Here is a 15,010-nt window from a genome sequence, read left to right as displayed (position 1 = left end):
TCAGCAAAAATGACCAGAAGGACTTGAAATTGACCCTAGAGGTCCACCCTGTAATGGGATATGAGGAGTCAGAATTACTCCTGTTCACAAAACATCAACAAAATTGGAATCGGTAATGTGGGCACTATTTCAAGGTTGCTGATTACTAATATGATAATATTTTCGCTATTTGATTCTTTACTGGTGCTCCTAGCCCTCTAACACCCATTCCCAGAAGGCTAAAAAGACAAATTTCAAACATAAGCATGTGAGGTATTGTTTTAGACTATTTTAAAGTCAATGATTATAAATTTAACGTTATTTTGATTTTTGATCCTTTACTAGAGATTTAGCCTTATATGGACCTCCATCAGAGGGTGAAAATGGCAAAATTCTGTTACAATCAGGAATCCTCAAAAGCTTGCTTATTGTAGTCTTTTTAGTTAGCTAATAAAAGATGTCATTTTGCTTGACTAGATTTTAATAGTGATATATGTAGAAGGATGATACCTTTGTAAGATGACTAAGCAATGTTTGATGCTGCCAAAGGTAATTATGGTTACAAAATATGTGTTTGTATAAACATTGAATTATTAATATATAATAAAAACAGATATATTATTCAACTCATTAAAAAATATTCCCCGAGCTTATAAAGTTGTAGACACTTGTTATTCCTACTTTATGAAATGTGTGTTTTATGTTCCGTTCAACATAAAGAAGTAAGACTCTCTTAAAACCTAATATTCAAGTTTAAAGCTTTAACCTAGCATGTCATTTCTGGTTTTAAGCACTTGTGCATCAACATTTGGTAGTTCTTCAGTTTAACAAATTTGAAAAATAGAATTTTGACTGATTTGAAGTGACAACTGAGGTAAGTGTATGGTATTGTATAATGTTTGTGGTCTCTGAAGGGAAGACATTGTAGATCAAATTAAAAGGATTGCAATGCACCCAGGTGGGATAACACCAATATAGTGTCCTGCCTCCATCAGTGATTACAAGTCACGTACGCTTGTCATTCATTTTTCATAACTCAAGAATGGTATGCCGGTTGCCAAAAGAAACTATCGTCTTTTATTTTTCTTCTGACAGCTGAGTGATGTAGAAATGCATTCATAATACAGCACAGCTGAAGCCACAGGAAACAGCCTGAGCTGTCTTTTCTATTTTCATGTGGATTGTTTAACCAGAAATTGAGCACATGTGAAACATTAATTCAATCCCATGCTTGAGTAGAGTTACAATCTTTTTGTTCTTATGGCTTATGTCATCCAAACCAATATGCACTAGTGGTCTGATTACGTGAAATGGCATGAGCACATATCAGTTAACATGTAAAAAAATATTGTGCCATCCTTAAGACCAAATTATATAAAAAAAGTGAGAAAGAGAGTTAAAAGGGCATAAAAATGATACTGCTGTACAATATTCTAGAATAAAACATTTAAAACATTCAGACACACCACAGTCAGTGGAGGGAAAGTACAGAATGCTTAAATAAAGTGTCCTTACATTTTATCACAATAAATAGTCCTCTCATAACCTCATTTTTTTCTAATAACATCACCTACCTGTATTGGAACAATTATATGTGACTTAATAACTTACTGTATATTTTTCAGTTGTTTAATTATAGCAAGATAGTTATTTTCTTTTAGACTAGCCACGGTAATACTTTGTAAAATGAATAACATATTTTTGCTATCTCTTGCCCTATGTGTATCTTCTGTGCCTTTCCTTTGTATTAACGTGTGTGAATGTCTCTGGAGTGCATTTCTATAAAGCCTGTTTCTAGGACTTTCTCTCCCCCTGTCTGATTTTATACTTGCCCTCTTTGAAGGTGACTCTCTTGGCATGCCTCATAATGTCTTTACTCCTACTCGTGTGCCTCACACTTGCAATTCCTCTATTGTTGTGTCACCAAAGCCAAGCTGACCAATCACACCAAAGTCAAACTGACCAATCAGATTGTTCAGGAGGACCGGAGACACAGACCTTAGTCTTTTATTACATAGTTGAAGATATAGATTAATCAGATTCCAATGAAAAAAAATACAATGGATCTCAGTAGCTTTAATACAACATAATATTCTCAAATACTGCTTAATTCCTCCAAGGATTGTGGATTGTGGCTGTCCTGAAATAATAGACAGACACAATCATAAAGACGGACAGTTTATAGGGGAGGATCGAAAATTAAGTCGTGGGATGCTGGGTAAAGCGTGATGCATTGTGGTAGGTTGACGTCATCAATGGGGAAGCAGAGGAAAGAAGGGAACCCGCAAGTGTTGTTGTTTTTGGAGATGTCTGTTTTACGGCAATGGCGTATCTGTCTTTCTGGAGAAATAAAGAAAGAAAGGTTAGTACGCCGTCGTTGTCCCCCGACTGGACTTGTCGCGACTTGAACCAGGTCCTTAAGCTGCTCTTGAAGCGCTTGTGCGTGACACCTAGCATCAGTGATTGCAAGGCTGGAAACAGCCCTGTATAGGTCACCAGCCCATCTCAGGGTTCCTTTACACAAACACACACACATATGCTCATTCACTTAACATCGGTCTCTGCAGAAAAGAAACAACACACAGAGGAAAACCCACATGGACATGGGAGGACATAAAAACAGCATCTTGGTGTCGGGTATGAACCAAGGAGGCTGGATCCATAAGGCAATGCTACATCTTACTCATATTGTTCACCCATACTAACACTTCTCTTGAGTGTATATTTTCAGTCCTTGAATTTTAAGTGACATTATGACATAGACTAATAAATTATCCATATTTTCGTTACACTCATTTCATTGTTTTTTTGTGTTTCATGTACTTGGAAATAATTGTACATATGAAATCTATTTAGTTTTTACATTTTCCCGTGAAAAAATAGCTTTTTCTTTGAAGCCTTCAATAGAAAGAATAGCAATTGTTTCTTCTTTTCCCAGAGCTGGTCCTGTATCAAATTAAGTTTACAAAAAGTACAACCACATGCAAACTTCAAAGAAAAGTGTCGTTGTCTGCTTTTATTGTTTGTTATTCTTTATATTTCTGTTTTTTAATATATTATATATTTGGCAATTAGATTTTGATATTTAATATGCAGATTCTGATCCTAACCCTAACCTGCATTAGCATATCAGCTAGGCCAGGGTTTTTCATAGAATTACATGACCATGAATAACCTGTGGCTGGTTTGGTAAAGCATGTGCTAAACTCTCTGATATCATTTTTACCTCTTTTGTATACCTATTTTCACGTCAGAATAACTTCAAAGTTGTGGGTTTGAATCATGGCCCAGACATTCTTATGTGGAGTATGCTGTGTACTTTCTCTCCAGGATGTGTATTTGAGATGGCAATTCTCCATTAGCCCAGCATGAATGAGTGCGGGGGACTGACAGCCCATTTACAAAGACTTTTTCCTTCATATCAAGCACTTCACATCCACATGATAGTATGAACGTTTGGTAATGTGCCGTACCAGAAGTAACAAAAGTGCAGTGTGTTCATTTCATGTTCATTTATGAGTATAAAGCTGACTATTACACTTAGCAGTATGTTTATTGAAGGCTAGTAAAAATCTAAATTCAAAGTCTTAAATTCATGCTTGTGTTGTTTCTTTTCTGAAATGGGTCTGCTGGATACAGAAAGAAAAATAACAATCACAAGTTTTCATCCCAAATCTTTGCTATTGAGTTTTTTCCCATGTCTGTGCAAATTTAAAGTTAGAATAGCAACAGGAAAATGTTAGGAACTGAAACTTCAATGAGCAGAACTCATAATAAAACTACCTACATTTCACTGCCTACATTTTCATCTGTTGGCTGAACAGTGATGGTATCGTTATGTGGGAGCATACATGTATGTAACCTGGAAGTGATATTGTTATTTGGTCTGTGAGGAGAAAAGAGACAGTACAGGGTAAAGACTTCATCTTGTGGTGCAGTAACAACAACCTGCAGGTCAACATCAACAACAAAAGAGCTGCTGCTGGACATCCGGTGTGCCAAGGAGCCTCTGAGACCAATCACTATTCAGGGGAAGGACGTAGAAGTTATGCAGAGCTACAAATGCCAGGGGTTTTCATTAGCAACAAACTGGACTGGTCTGACAACACGGTGGCTCTGCATAAGAAGGGCCAGAGCAGACTGTACTTCTTAAGGAGGCTCAGGTCTTTTAATGTGTGCATCAAGCTGCTGGAAATGTTCTATCAGTCCATAGTAGCAATTCTGTTCTTCCTCGCTGCAGTCTCCTGGGGAAGCAGCTTGAGCTCAAAAAATGCACAATGCCTGAACAAATTTATCAGGAAAGCCTGCTCCATCACTGGGCAAACCCTGGACTCACTGAAAGCTGTTGTGGAATAGATGATGGTGCAAAACTGGATCCCATCATGAAACATTGCACTTTTAGCCACAGCCTCATTCCACCACAACAGGCTAAGAAGCACCTCTGGGGGTCTTTTCTACCCTTTAGTGTCAAGCAATTCAATGCTTCCTCCCAATTTACTCATTAGGTTAATTTTGAAATATCTACACAGTATTTATTTATTTATTAATTTCTTGATTGATTGATTGATTGATAGGCCATATTATTTGCCCTGTGAGATTGTATCCTTGTTTTTTTATGTTGTATGCATCTGAATTTCCCCATGGGATTTGTAAAGTTAATGTAATCTAATCTTCCTATAGAGATTCACATTTACAGTTACAGCAACAATACTACATATAGTGAAGGCAAAACAAAAAAGCAGCTCAACACCACAACATTCAGTGATCATGAGCGATTGTTTTGCATACTCCTGCGGGCAGTATTGCCTCTAACAGTCACAGAACCCTGACTTCATGGGATTTCTTTTATAGCCTGGTGACTAGAAAGGGCAGGGTTTCCAAGGGCAAATCAGAAACATTGTCACTCACTTTCTTTCTCTTGGGCTGGGACTGAAGCAAGGTTAGTCTCACTCCCATTTTGTTGCCCATTTTACTTTGTGAGCTAATGCTTCTCCATGCTCCCGTAGTACGCGTGCATGACAGGTCCTATGACCAGTTTTGGGAACCACACATACTTAAGAGTTCATTTCCCAAACATACTATAGGCGTTTTACAAGCAAAGAAATAGGAGAAGGGGCCACAGATGGAAGCTAATTAAAAATAATTTAAAAAGTTTTAAAATATATCTTTACAAAATAAACTGTAGAGTCATTAAAAATGTTACCCTGTGGCTGATGTTAACACTTTGGAGATCTTCTGAGCCTGATTTGACATTACTTCTGACAGCTTAGGTAATTTGAAATAGATGAACTGTGCTAAGCTGCCTAGCCTTTTCTTCATGTCCTAATGTACTAATATAGCTTTGGTGGGAGCCACCTGTCTGCTTGGAATGTTTTGTTTTGAATTTGGGGCTCATTAGATGAACAAATCAATGGGCAGATTACATCTGAATGTTTTGTGTGCTTTTAAGAGGCAATAAGATCTTGCGGAAATCATTTTTTTGAGAATGCTCTCCGCATGTGTGGCACTTGACTCGGCTCTTTCCTGTTCTTTGCTCTGCCCTCCAGCTCCCAGACTGTTTGATCATCAGGTGGTAAAAGACCAGCTTGCTGTTTAGCACTTTTAGAGGTGTCAGCCTATAACTGAACCCTTGACCCAGGGGCCTAAAAACATGTGTGCTGGATATTTCAGTCAGTTTGTGCCTAGCGGCCATGGATTTTCATCATGTGTTAATAGGAAGTTGAGAATAAGCTGTTCCTCAAAAACAACAAAAATTGTGAAGAGTAAATTGTTCCTTGTAAATGACAAGAATTGGGCCTTTTTGTTTGTATTTCCTTTTTAAGTTTTCAGCAAATAAATGTGATATAGAATGATACTGAGTTATGCAGGAACAAGTTCAAAATAACATAACATTGAGCAAATCTGAATTGATTAGTATATTACAGAATTTCGGGTAATGGCTGTGATGTCCTATATAGGGATCAACGCACCCATAAAACTATTCTATTTTAAGACAATATTCAACAAAAAATATTAGTGGTTAATGTCCTAATACTAGCTGTGTTTCAGTATGTGTATGTGTGTGTGTGTGTGTGCCATTAGAAGAAATGATAAATATCCAAAAGAATGGATAGTGGAAAGCACTGCAAACAAAGATCAATAGGTTTCATATTGCAAATGTCATAGTGAAAACCCTTCAAAGGTAAATGTTAAATGAAATTTCAGAAAAACTATTTACTGATACTGTAATTGTGATGCAAATCCCAAATACGGAAGGGGTCAAGAGCGCAACCAAAAGGTGTTCATCTTATAACTTAGAAAACATTTGAAGCGTTTATTTTCGCCCTTTGGAAGACAGAAGTTATCAAAACCTGATAACCCATGCAATTTGAACTTGTTTCACCTAGAAGTCAGTGGTAATAGATTTAGAGTAAAACTGGTCAGGTGCCTAAAGTGCGCAAGATAATTGAAGGATCCCAATAGCAGTAGGGAGTGACACAATGATTCTGCATATGCTACATGTAGGCCTGTTTTTAAGAATCTCAGAGACTGTACAGGTAGGAGCCATAAATTCCCAGAACCAGTTAACAGCATTGGAGTAGGGTGTAGTTATTGACTATGCAGTTAGGTGTCATATGCCTACAGTCTGGGTAATCAGTCCGGAAAGTCTTGAATTGATTGTGTATTTCTTGCATTAATTCTACAAATCGTGTCTGGGACTTGAGCGGTTGTATTTCTCCATGCCACCATGGCAGATTTTGAAGAGACAATGATGATTGTGTTTTTCAACATTGACAAACCTGTTCGTAAAGAGTTTGTTCCCTGTAGACAGACTGATAATCAATGTCATTACATTAAACTGCTGAGACGTCTACAGGAATGTATCAGGAAATTAACAATGAGCTTGGAGAGAAGAAGATTTGCTACCATGGAAGAAATCCAAGAAAACATGCAGGAGGCTCTAGATGCAGTTAACAAACGAATACAGGAAATGTTTCCAGAAATGGGGGAAACATTGGGACAAATGTATTCGGTCTCAAGTAGAGTATTTTGAAAGTGACTAAAAGGGAGTTGCTGTAAGTTTTATTATTTTTTTTTAAACAATTCTGGGAATTTTTGAGTTTCCTCTTGTTCTGAGGGGGTATTTCTACACCTATAATAAGACCAAGACGGCAAAAACGTAAAGTGGTGCCTTTGCTATACAAAATAATAAATGAGGAGGGATACTTGAAAGGGAAAGTACAATCTAAGCATAAATAATAAACATGCTGCTACTGAGTGGTTCACTCACTTGTGCACCTCCAGGTTCCATATAAGTGCTCAGTTTAACTACTGTCTCCATGATTCTCTCTAGACTCTGGCTTCTGTTTTTCCTGCCTTGGGCTTCTCTACTTGGCCTAACCCTCCAAAAAATTCCAAACTTAATTTGACCAATGAGGTGGTAGTAAATCCCATCTAGAGGTCAGGTCAGTAACAAAAGGCTGTAACTTCTTGTAGTGCCTCCTGGTGTTCCTGCACCTCTGAACCTTTAGTTTCCCTTAAAAGGCCATGTCTAAAAGACATCTCCCCTGATGCTGGCTTGCTAGAGGATGGTTCCACACATTCATATCTTAGTTCATTTGCTTCCTGGCAATCAGGAGTGTTGTCACTTCTAGACTCTCACTCTCCTTCTTTTAAAACAATGTCAGTTGTCCCTGCCCACAGTTGTGTTGCCTGCTCTTAGAATCCTAGGAAGGAATTGCAAATACATCTGCTTCTGTCCTGCTTGCATCTCTGTATTTTTGCATTTGCAGCACACCTACCTACCGACCCCTGTACTCCCACATTAGCATCTACAGGGCCTCTCTCTCTCTCTCTCTCTCTCTCTCACTCTCACTCTCACTGTCTCTCTCTCTCTATCTCTGTCTCTCTTGTTCCCTCTCAATTTCTGTGTGACCCAGCTCTGCCCTGCCCAGTGGAAGTCTGATAGTGAACTTGCCCTGGTAACATCTGCGCAGCACAAATACAAGTGTCTAATTTAAAGTCAGTTGTAGCCTAGCAAAGACTTTTTTGCACCTGAAATGGAGATTCTAATTTTTGTTTTGATCAGTTGCCACTTTGCTGCTATCTACTAGTAAGCCCCAAAGCAGCTACACACCTAACTACCAAACTCAAAGCCTTTTTCTGAGGGTTTTGTCTTCAATGTTCTCTTGTTTGTGGGTTCTTCTTTTCATTGTATATGTTACATTTTTTTCCAATCGCAGCTGCTCATTTCATTATGAATAGTATTACAGGTCTGGCCACACTTAGTGATAGATCCAAAAGTCGCTACTTGTAGAAATGGAAAGAAAAATATCAGATTCAAGTAAAAGTATTGAAACTTAATGATCTATGCTGCAGAGCTCACCAGAAACAGTTTTATGTTACTGTCTAGTTGTGTCAGGGTCGGTTCCTCCCATCTTTATGTCAGGAAACTGTTAACCTGTATTAAGAGGCAATTTTCATACTAAAACTTTTGGGTATCATGAACAGACACATGATGTGCAAATTCATGCTGTGAATTAGGATTAATGCTGAATCAAACAGAAAGTCTAAGGGATATTAAATTAAGGCTGAGTGAGGGGCCTTACAGAAATCTCACGAGTAAGGAGATTCATGTCTTGGATCTAATGTATGCATTGATTACTCATCAGTGTTCCTTTATTGGACAAGTTACATGGTAGTAGTGCAATGAAAAATCATTCTGTAATTTTATAAATGCATCTTTAGTTTTGTTGAAGACATTACATTGTAATACATTTCATCTGTAAGGCCTTAATCTTGGCCCTGCCAAATACTGACTTTCTTAAATGTGACTACCTCAAGGGTCAATTAGTAGGTCAGCAAGAAAGTAATGCAAGAACACCATGGTTTTCTAATTTAGTGTCCCCAGTAAAACACTTCAAACGTTTACAGCACGTCTAAACCTTTACTTTCCCATAAGACTTAGTTTATGGTTCGTTGGGGAAAGAAAAGAACAAATGTGTTTCAGACACATAAAGGAAAATTTCTAAACGATTCATAAATCATAAATGGGGATATTAGTTTGTTCATGGTAAATGTTTCAAACTGCAATTTACCAAATGTGTAAAAACAAATATCACTAAATTAACAATATCTGGAACAAATAAAAGGCCATCCTGATATCGAAATATATATGGGAATCTCTTTCCTCTTTTAGAGAATTGCACAATTCACTTTAAAAGCAAACAATGTGGTTGAAAACGGTTACTTATTGAGGCATTCTCTTGTGCCTAATATATCTGGTAAATCTTTGGCCACTAAGTGACATTCAGGACTTCAGCAATTTGATAATTATGACAATACAGGAGCAGCACAATAATATACATCCAGAGTGGACCAAAAAGGAAAACAAAAACAATAATCAGTAACAAGTAGGACTTGAAAAGCAAATTAGGCAAGGGAAAGACAAACGTATGACTGAGGATCAGGCATATACTCAAAAACAAGAAGACAATGTGGCCTTATCTGATATTACATTACTACATTACACTTACTGTACATGCCAGCATTGGGAAAATTAAATTTTCACAGTCATCACTGATTATATTTTTATATGCACATCTATATGTATGAATATGATGCATGCATTTTAAAGATACTGTCCTATATCTGTCTTATGGGCCCACCAGACATAAAAGCAAAGAAGATTGTGTGGGACAGATCTGGACAAACCAGACATTGGCAATTGAAGCTGGCAGGGTAGTAGTGACTTCTTTAGCAGGAGGATAAAAATTTTCCATTTGGATTCATTTATGAGCAATGCATTGTGGTTAGAGAGAGGGTCAGCTCAATGAGACTTCAGACGGCAGAGAGGAAAACATGAATTGTTATTTCCGAGTACTGAACTAACAACAGTTCACAGTATTTGCGATTTTCAGTTCTTCTTAAAAACACTTGGCTTGATGCTTGCAATGATACTGCCTACTGACTGTGTGGTCCTGCTTTAGAAACTGAGAAGTCTCACAGGGACGTGATTGAGAGAAATGATCTGTGCTAGTCAGGCCACCGTGTTTAAACAGAAGTATATCCATCAGTAGAATGCTTTTTGCCCAGTGTCACTGGTTGTTGTGTAGTGTTTAATCTTATTTATGTCCATGTGTTCTGGATCACTTTCAAGTGATCACCACATAGTAGAGAACTTGGTCAAAGGATCTGAAGCTACAGTGTTCTGGGAATAGCTGGAAGGTGATTTTGTTTGGATTTTATTAAGCACTCCATTCCAGAAGAGTGTGGGAAGGGACACTGAGTCTGAAAAAACCCTGTTCAAAACAGCGATAGCAGCAAGGAACTGTGGCTAAAAAGTGTTAGATGCTTGTCATGGCAGCAACCCCAGGAACTATTTGTGAACAATGGACATCTGGAAATGCTTCCTAAGTGTATCTGAAGGCCATCGCTGGTGTTACAGAGACCTAGTCTGATCAACTCAGTCTGCTACCACAATGATCTTGACCAGAGAAAGTGGGCAGAAAATGAGACATACTTGTAAATCAATACGTATACTCAAAGCATTAACTTCTGAGAAGAGAATTATACAATAAAAAATTCAACATAATTAAGAAAGCTGAAATTAGCAAACAGGAATTTTTCTATACCCCCAAAGTTAAAGCAGTTTGGTAAGCACATGGATATGCCTCCTCTTGGTTGTAGACAACACTGAGGAACAATGAGGAAAGCAACCATTTCTCCTAAAGGTCCATCACACAGTTAATATGTTTTGGCAGATACTTTGACCAGTCTGAGTGGATAATTTGTGTCCTTTACCCCTACTGTCCATGACATTATAGATTGAACGGATGATTCAGCTCACAAAGATTTTCTCCAAAGGTTCACATCAAGTTCAGGCAGCAGACTGGCTTCATTGATCTGTCTTGTGCCTGTTATACATGGGGTCAGTAAACTAAGACACCGGTGTGTTTCTGAATTCATTTTGTTAGACAAAGTGTCTAAAGCATTTTCTGAGACATGAGCTTGAGGATGAGATGAGAAACAGCTGAAAACACATTCAAAGAGAGAAGAGCATTACAGCTGGTTCTCCGACAAGATGCTTTGCACATGCTAACACTTAATAGACTTGGCTAGTTGATAACAAAGTGATTGCAGTGTCGGTGTCTTTTCACAAGCAGCCCTCTATTATTCCTGACTTAATTATATTCATGGATTTATTGTACTCTGTGGATGTGCACTTCTCCCCATGCCATTCAACAGAGTAGACTTTAAGCTCTTGTCACAAATGATAAGAAAACATTTTCTATTTAAAAAATGTTGTAATAACTGATCAATGGTGAAGTGACAAATATTCAGCTTTCAAGACACAACAAAATAATTAGAGCCATTGCACGAATGAAGGTAAAGTCACAGTTCAATTATATATAAGACATTACAATTTTGAGCTTCTTGTGCTTTAATGCATTAGTGCATTAAATTAAAAGAGATGCTATCAGTTAGGAGTCAAGACTTGGAAAATTAGAAGACCCGAGGGTTGGGTCTTTTCTGTTTGCAAATTATTCTGTCCTCCTTGCTTCATTTCACTATGACTTTGCATTCAGCAGCAGAAAATGTCACAGTTAAGTAGAAAGGTTGGTACTTCCAAATCTGAGGTTGTGGCCCTCCACTAGAAAACTGTGGACTATTCTCAATAGATCACGGTGGAACAGCTGTTCATTCATGGCAGAATAGTTTGGGACCCTCAAGGGCTTGTTCATAATTGAGAAAATATGAAACAGTTTTATCTCACTTTTTAGACAATCACAGATTTCTAATTATTCCTTAGAAACATAGATGAAATGTGTTACATTAGGTGTTTTTGTTCTTCCTGCAAAGTTTTATTATATCAGAAGATTTACCGAGAAGAATTCCACTGCTGTTGACAAGAAAAAAGGACTGTTTGCACTGGGCATTGGGAATATAAATACTGGATACTACAAGACCAGAAAAAAGTATGAAGCTTCGTTCATAAAAGGATGCAACATTGCATCAAAAGTTAGAAATCATTAATCCATTCCTAGAATGTTAAAATCAATTTAAACAGATCTTGGTTAGAATGGGCCCAGGAATCAACCCTGAATGGGACTACAGTCCATTGCCAGATGAAAACATTATCACTTTTAACCATCCTGCTGTGTGTATACAAGTACACATAAACTGTTGTGAGAGGAGAACGTCCAGGAGGCCAAACATGTTGTACTGACTCAAAATGAAACACTGAAAATTTCAGAATGGGATTAGGAAAAGGCATGGTCTAGAACAGGCAGAAGTGAATGTCAAAAATAAAGTAAAGCCATAGGATATAAAAAAATTAGAATGCTAGCCCAAAACTCAAAATATAAAACCACAAAAAACATTTTATTTGAAAAGAACAGTAAGTTAGTCTGAGAAAAATTCTACATGAAATCAAATAGGGGACACAACTGTCTGTTGCTCTAGAAACCTTTGCACTAACCTTTATGCCAACACTCCATATGACATCATGTGTTGTACACCCCCAGAGGCTGTTGGGATAGATCACGATGGTAATAACTGACAAAAGGTGGTGGCTAATGAACAAACAAGATGGTGTCATGATGAGATGCTTCAACTTTTTAATTAGTGTGAATTTTACAAAACCAACGTGACATTTATATTGCTCAGGGTTCAATGTAATTTCCAATACAAAATCATCATTATCCAAATCTTTCACTTATTATTGATAACTCCTTTGCTTCCCTTTCACCTCAAGTCAAGAGTCTGAGTGTCATCCTTGAAAGCACTTTATCTTTCCAATCTCACATTGATAACATCACCCGATCTGCTTACTTCCACCTACGTAATGTTAATTGCATCCGCCCCTCCCTCACTCCCCATACCACTGCCATTCTTGTTCACAGTCTTGTTACATCTTGTCTGGACTATTGCAATTCGCTCTTCATTGGTCTCTCTAATAAATCTCTCCATAAGCTTCAGCTGGTCCAGAATTCTGCAGCTCACATCAGTACTCGAACCCCATCTATTCACCATATTACTTCCAGTCTTACAGCAGCTTCATTGGCTCCCGAATAAATTTCAAATTGATTTTAAAATTCTGCTGTTAACATTTAAGGTAATTCATAATCTCACCCCTCCATATTTGTCTGACCTTCTTCATGTTGTCATTTCCTCCCGTAACCTTAGATCCTCCTCCTCCATCCACCTGACCGTTTCTCTCACTCGTCTAACCACCATGCATGCTCTGCTCCCAAGCTCCTGAGCTTAGAAATACTGAATAATTTTCAACTTTCAAATGTAAACTTAAAACCAATCTGTTTAAAATGGCTTTTTCTTTATGATTACAGTGGCTTTGTTTGGTTTTAACGTTTATATTTTCTGCATTTTCTAATGTTTTAAGTTTTGTTTATAATGTGCTTTTTTATTTGTTATTTGTTCGGTGTCCTTGAGTGCTTAGATTATTATTATTAGTATTATTAATATCCCAGAATCCATGTAAAATATGCATCCAACAACCATAGAGAAGGCAGGAAAAAGAAAAGAACTTATTATAATACATGTAGTCAGACAAGCAGGAGTTGCAATCATGAAGATAAAAGAAGCCAAGTAGCAGGCTGAATAAGAGAAACCAAAAAGGGAAGTTGAAAAACGTAGCCAAATTTGGAAAACAAAACTGACTTCCCTACTTATTATTTTCAAAAACAAGCTACTAGGAAAGCAAGGAAGGTTTGGTTTTATCCACTGAGGGACAACTCTGTGTTAAAATGATGCAGTATTTATACACAGCTTCCATTATGTCAGCGGTGCAGCTTCAGAAATATGTGACACCAAACGCCTTGAGTTGTCTTTTTAGGCAAACTCTTTTTACGTCATGTTTGTTTGTTTTTCTTTGTTTTGCCATTTTCTGTTCTCCTTTTGTTTATTTAATAATTTTGTGCCTGTACATACCTTGAAGCCTGCCTTTTGGGTTTGGGGCTAGCCTGCCTGGGGCAAGACCTATTTAGGTGTCAGATTCAGTGAAATCCTGATAGGGTTGGTGGTATTTGGAAGTCTAGCCACCCTTTTTGCCATTTTGTGCTGTAGCTTTATTACACTAAAAAGGAGACAAACCTTTTTTTAATAAAAGGACCAGAGAATAAAAGTCTAATAAGACAAATTTCTAAACTAGTGACCAGCCTATACCCCAAACATTAAGCTCTTACTCGAAGATTCAGTGTTCTGAATTCTAAACACAGGCGATCAACAAAAGGAAAATTAATGCACCAGCAATGAGTTTTTGTGTGTATCATGGGATGAACAGGAAGAGTAGATTGCAACTGTAGAAGTGCTGATGCTAGCTTCAACTGCAGCAAAATTTTCAGTTGAAATTTCATCATCTGTTACATTTCATTGTTGTGTTTGAATGTTTAGACAGTAAATCCAAAAATTTGCAAGTAGAAAATTTTGTTTTCTTTTCTTACTTTTGTTAGGCTAAATAATAGGCAACAGTTAGGCTAAATGAAGCATCATTAACGCCACCCTGCCCCACATTCATGCTGCAGCTCTAGTTAGCTGGGAACAGAATGTAACTTTGAAGGTAAACCAGGACAAAATAATATGACATATTTAGAGCTTACATTCTGATGAATTTGTATTTGAACAATAAACCTAGTAATGGGCACTGAAAAATTAATCAAACTGTGTAATTGTTGATTATTTGTTTATTTTTTTTACCCCCAATTGTGGAGGCTTTCATTGGAATGTTGACAGTGGATTAAATGTAATCATGAAATGGATGGATGGATGTACTGCATAGTTCTAGTGTCATAAGATTTGTACTTTTGTAAAATTTTCACATTTGTTAATTAAGAATACTAATGTAGATTCATTCTTGTTATTTCTTTTTAGATGAACAAAAACCTTTCATTATGAAACATGGCAGTATTTCAGAAGTCATCCTTCTCACTAAATCCCTAGTGGTCGAGGTTCCCTGTATGGTATCCATACCAGATTTGGACGTTAGTCTTTTTAAAGTGAGTATTAGCAACCCTTTTACAAGAAATGGAAAGAA

General features: G+C 37.3%; 1 protein-coding gene across 1 annotated transcript in view; it reads left to right on the top strand.

The window, feature by feature from the left end:
- Positions 1-15,010, top strand: part of flt4 (fms related receptor tyrosine kinase 4) — a 181,058-nt gene that overhangs the window by 86,215 nt on the left and 79,833 nt on the right. Inside the window, exon 4 of the mRNA XM_039774928.1 lies at positions 14,848-14,972. Within this exon, the coding sequence (XP_039630862.1) occupies positions 14,848-14,972 (125 nt within the window). The remainder of the gene's footprint in view (positions 1-14,847; positions 14,973-15,010) is intronic.

This window comes from Polypterus senegalus, chromosome 13, assembly GCF_016835505.1.
Source record: "Polypterus senegalus isolate Bchr_013 chromosome 13, ASM1683550v1, whole genome shotgun sequence".
NCBI lineage: Eukaryota > Metazoa > Chordata > Cladistia > Polypteriformes > Polypteridae > Polypterus > Polypterus senegalus.
The sequence above is the reverse complement of the archived record's forward strand: the minus strand, read 5'-3'. Positions and strand labels throughout refer to the sequence as shown.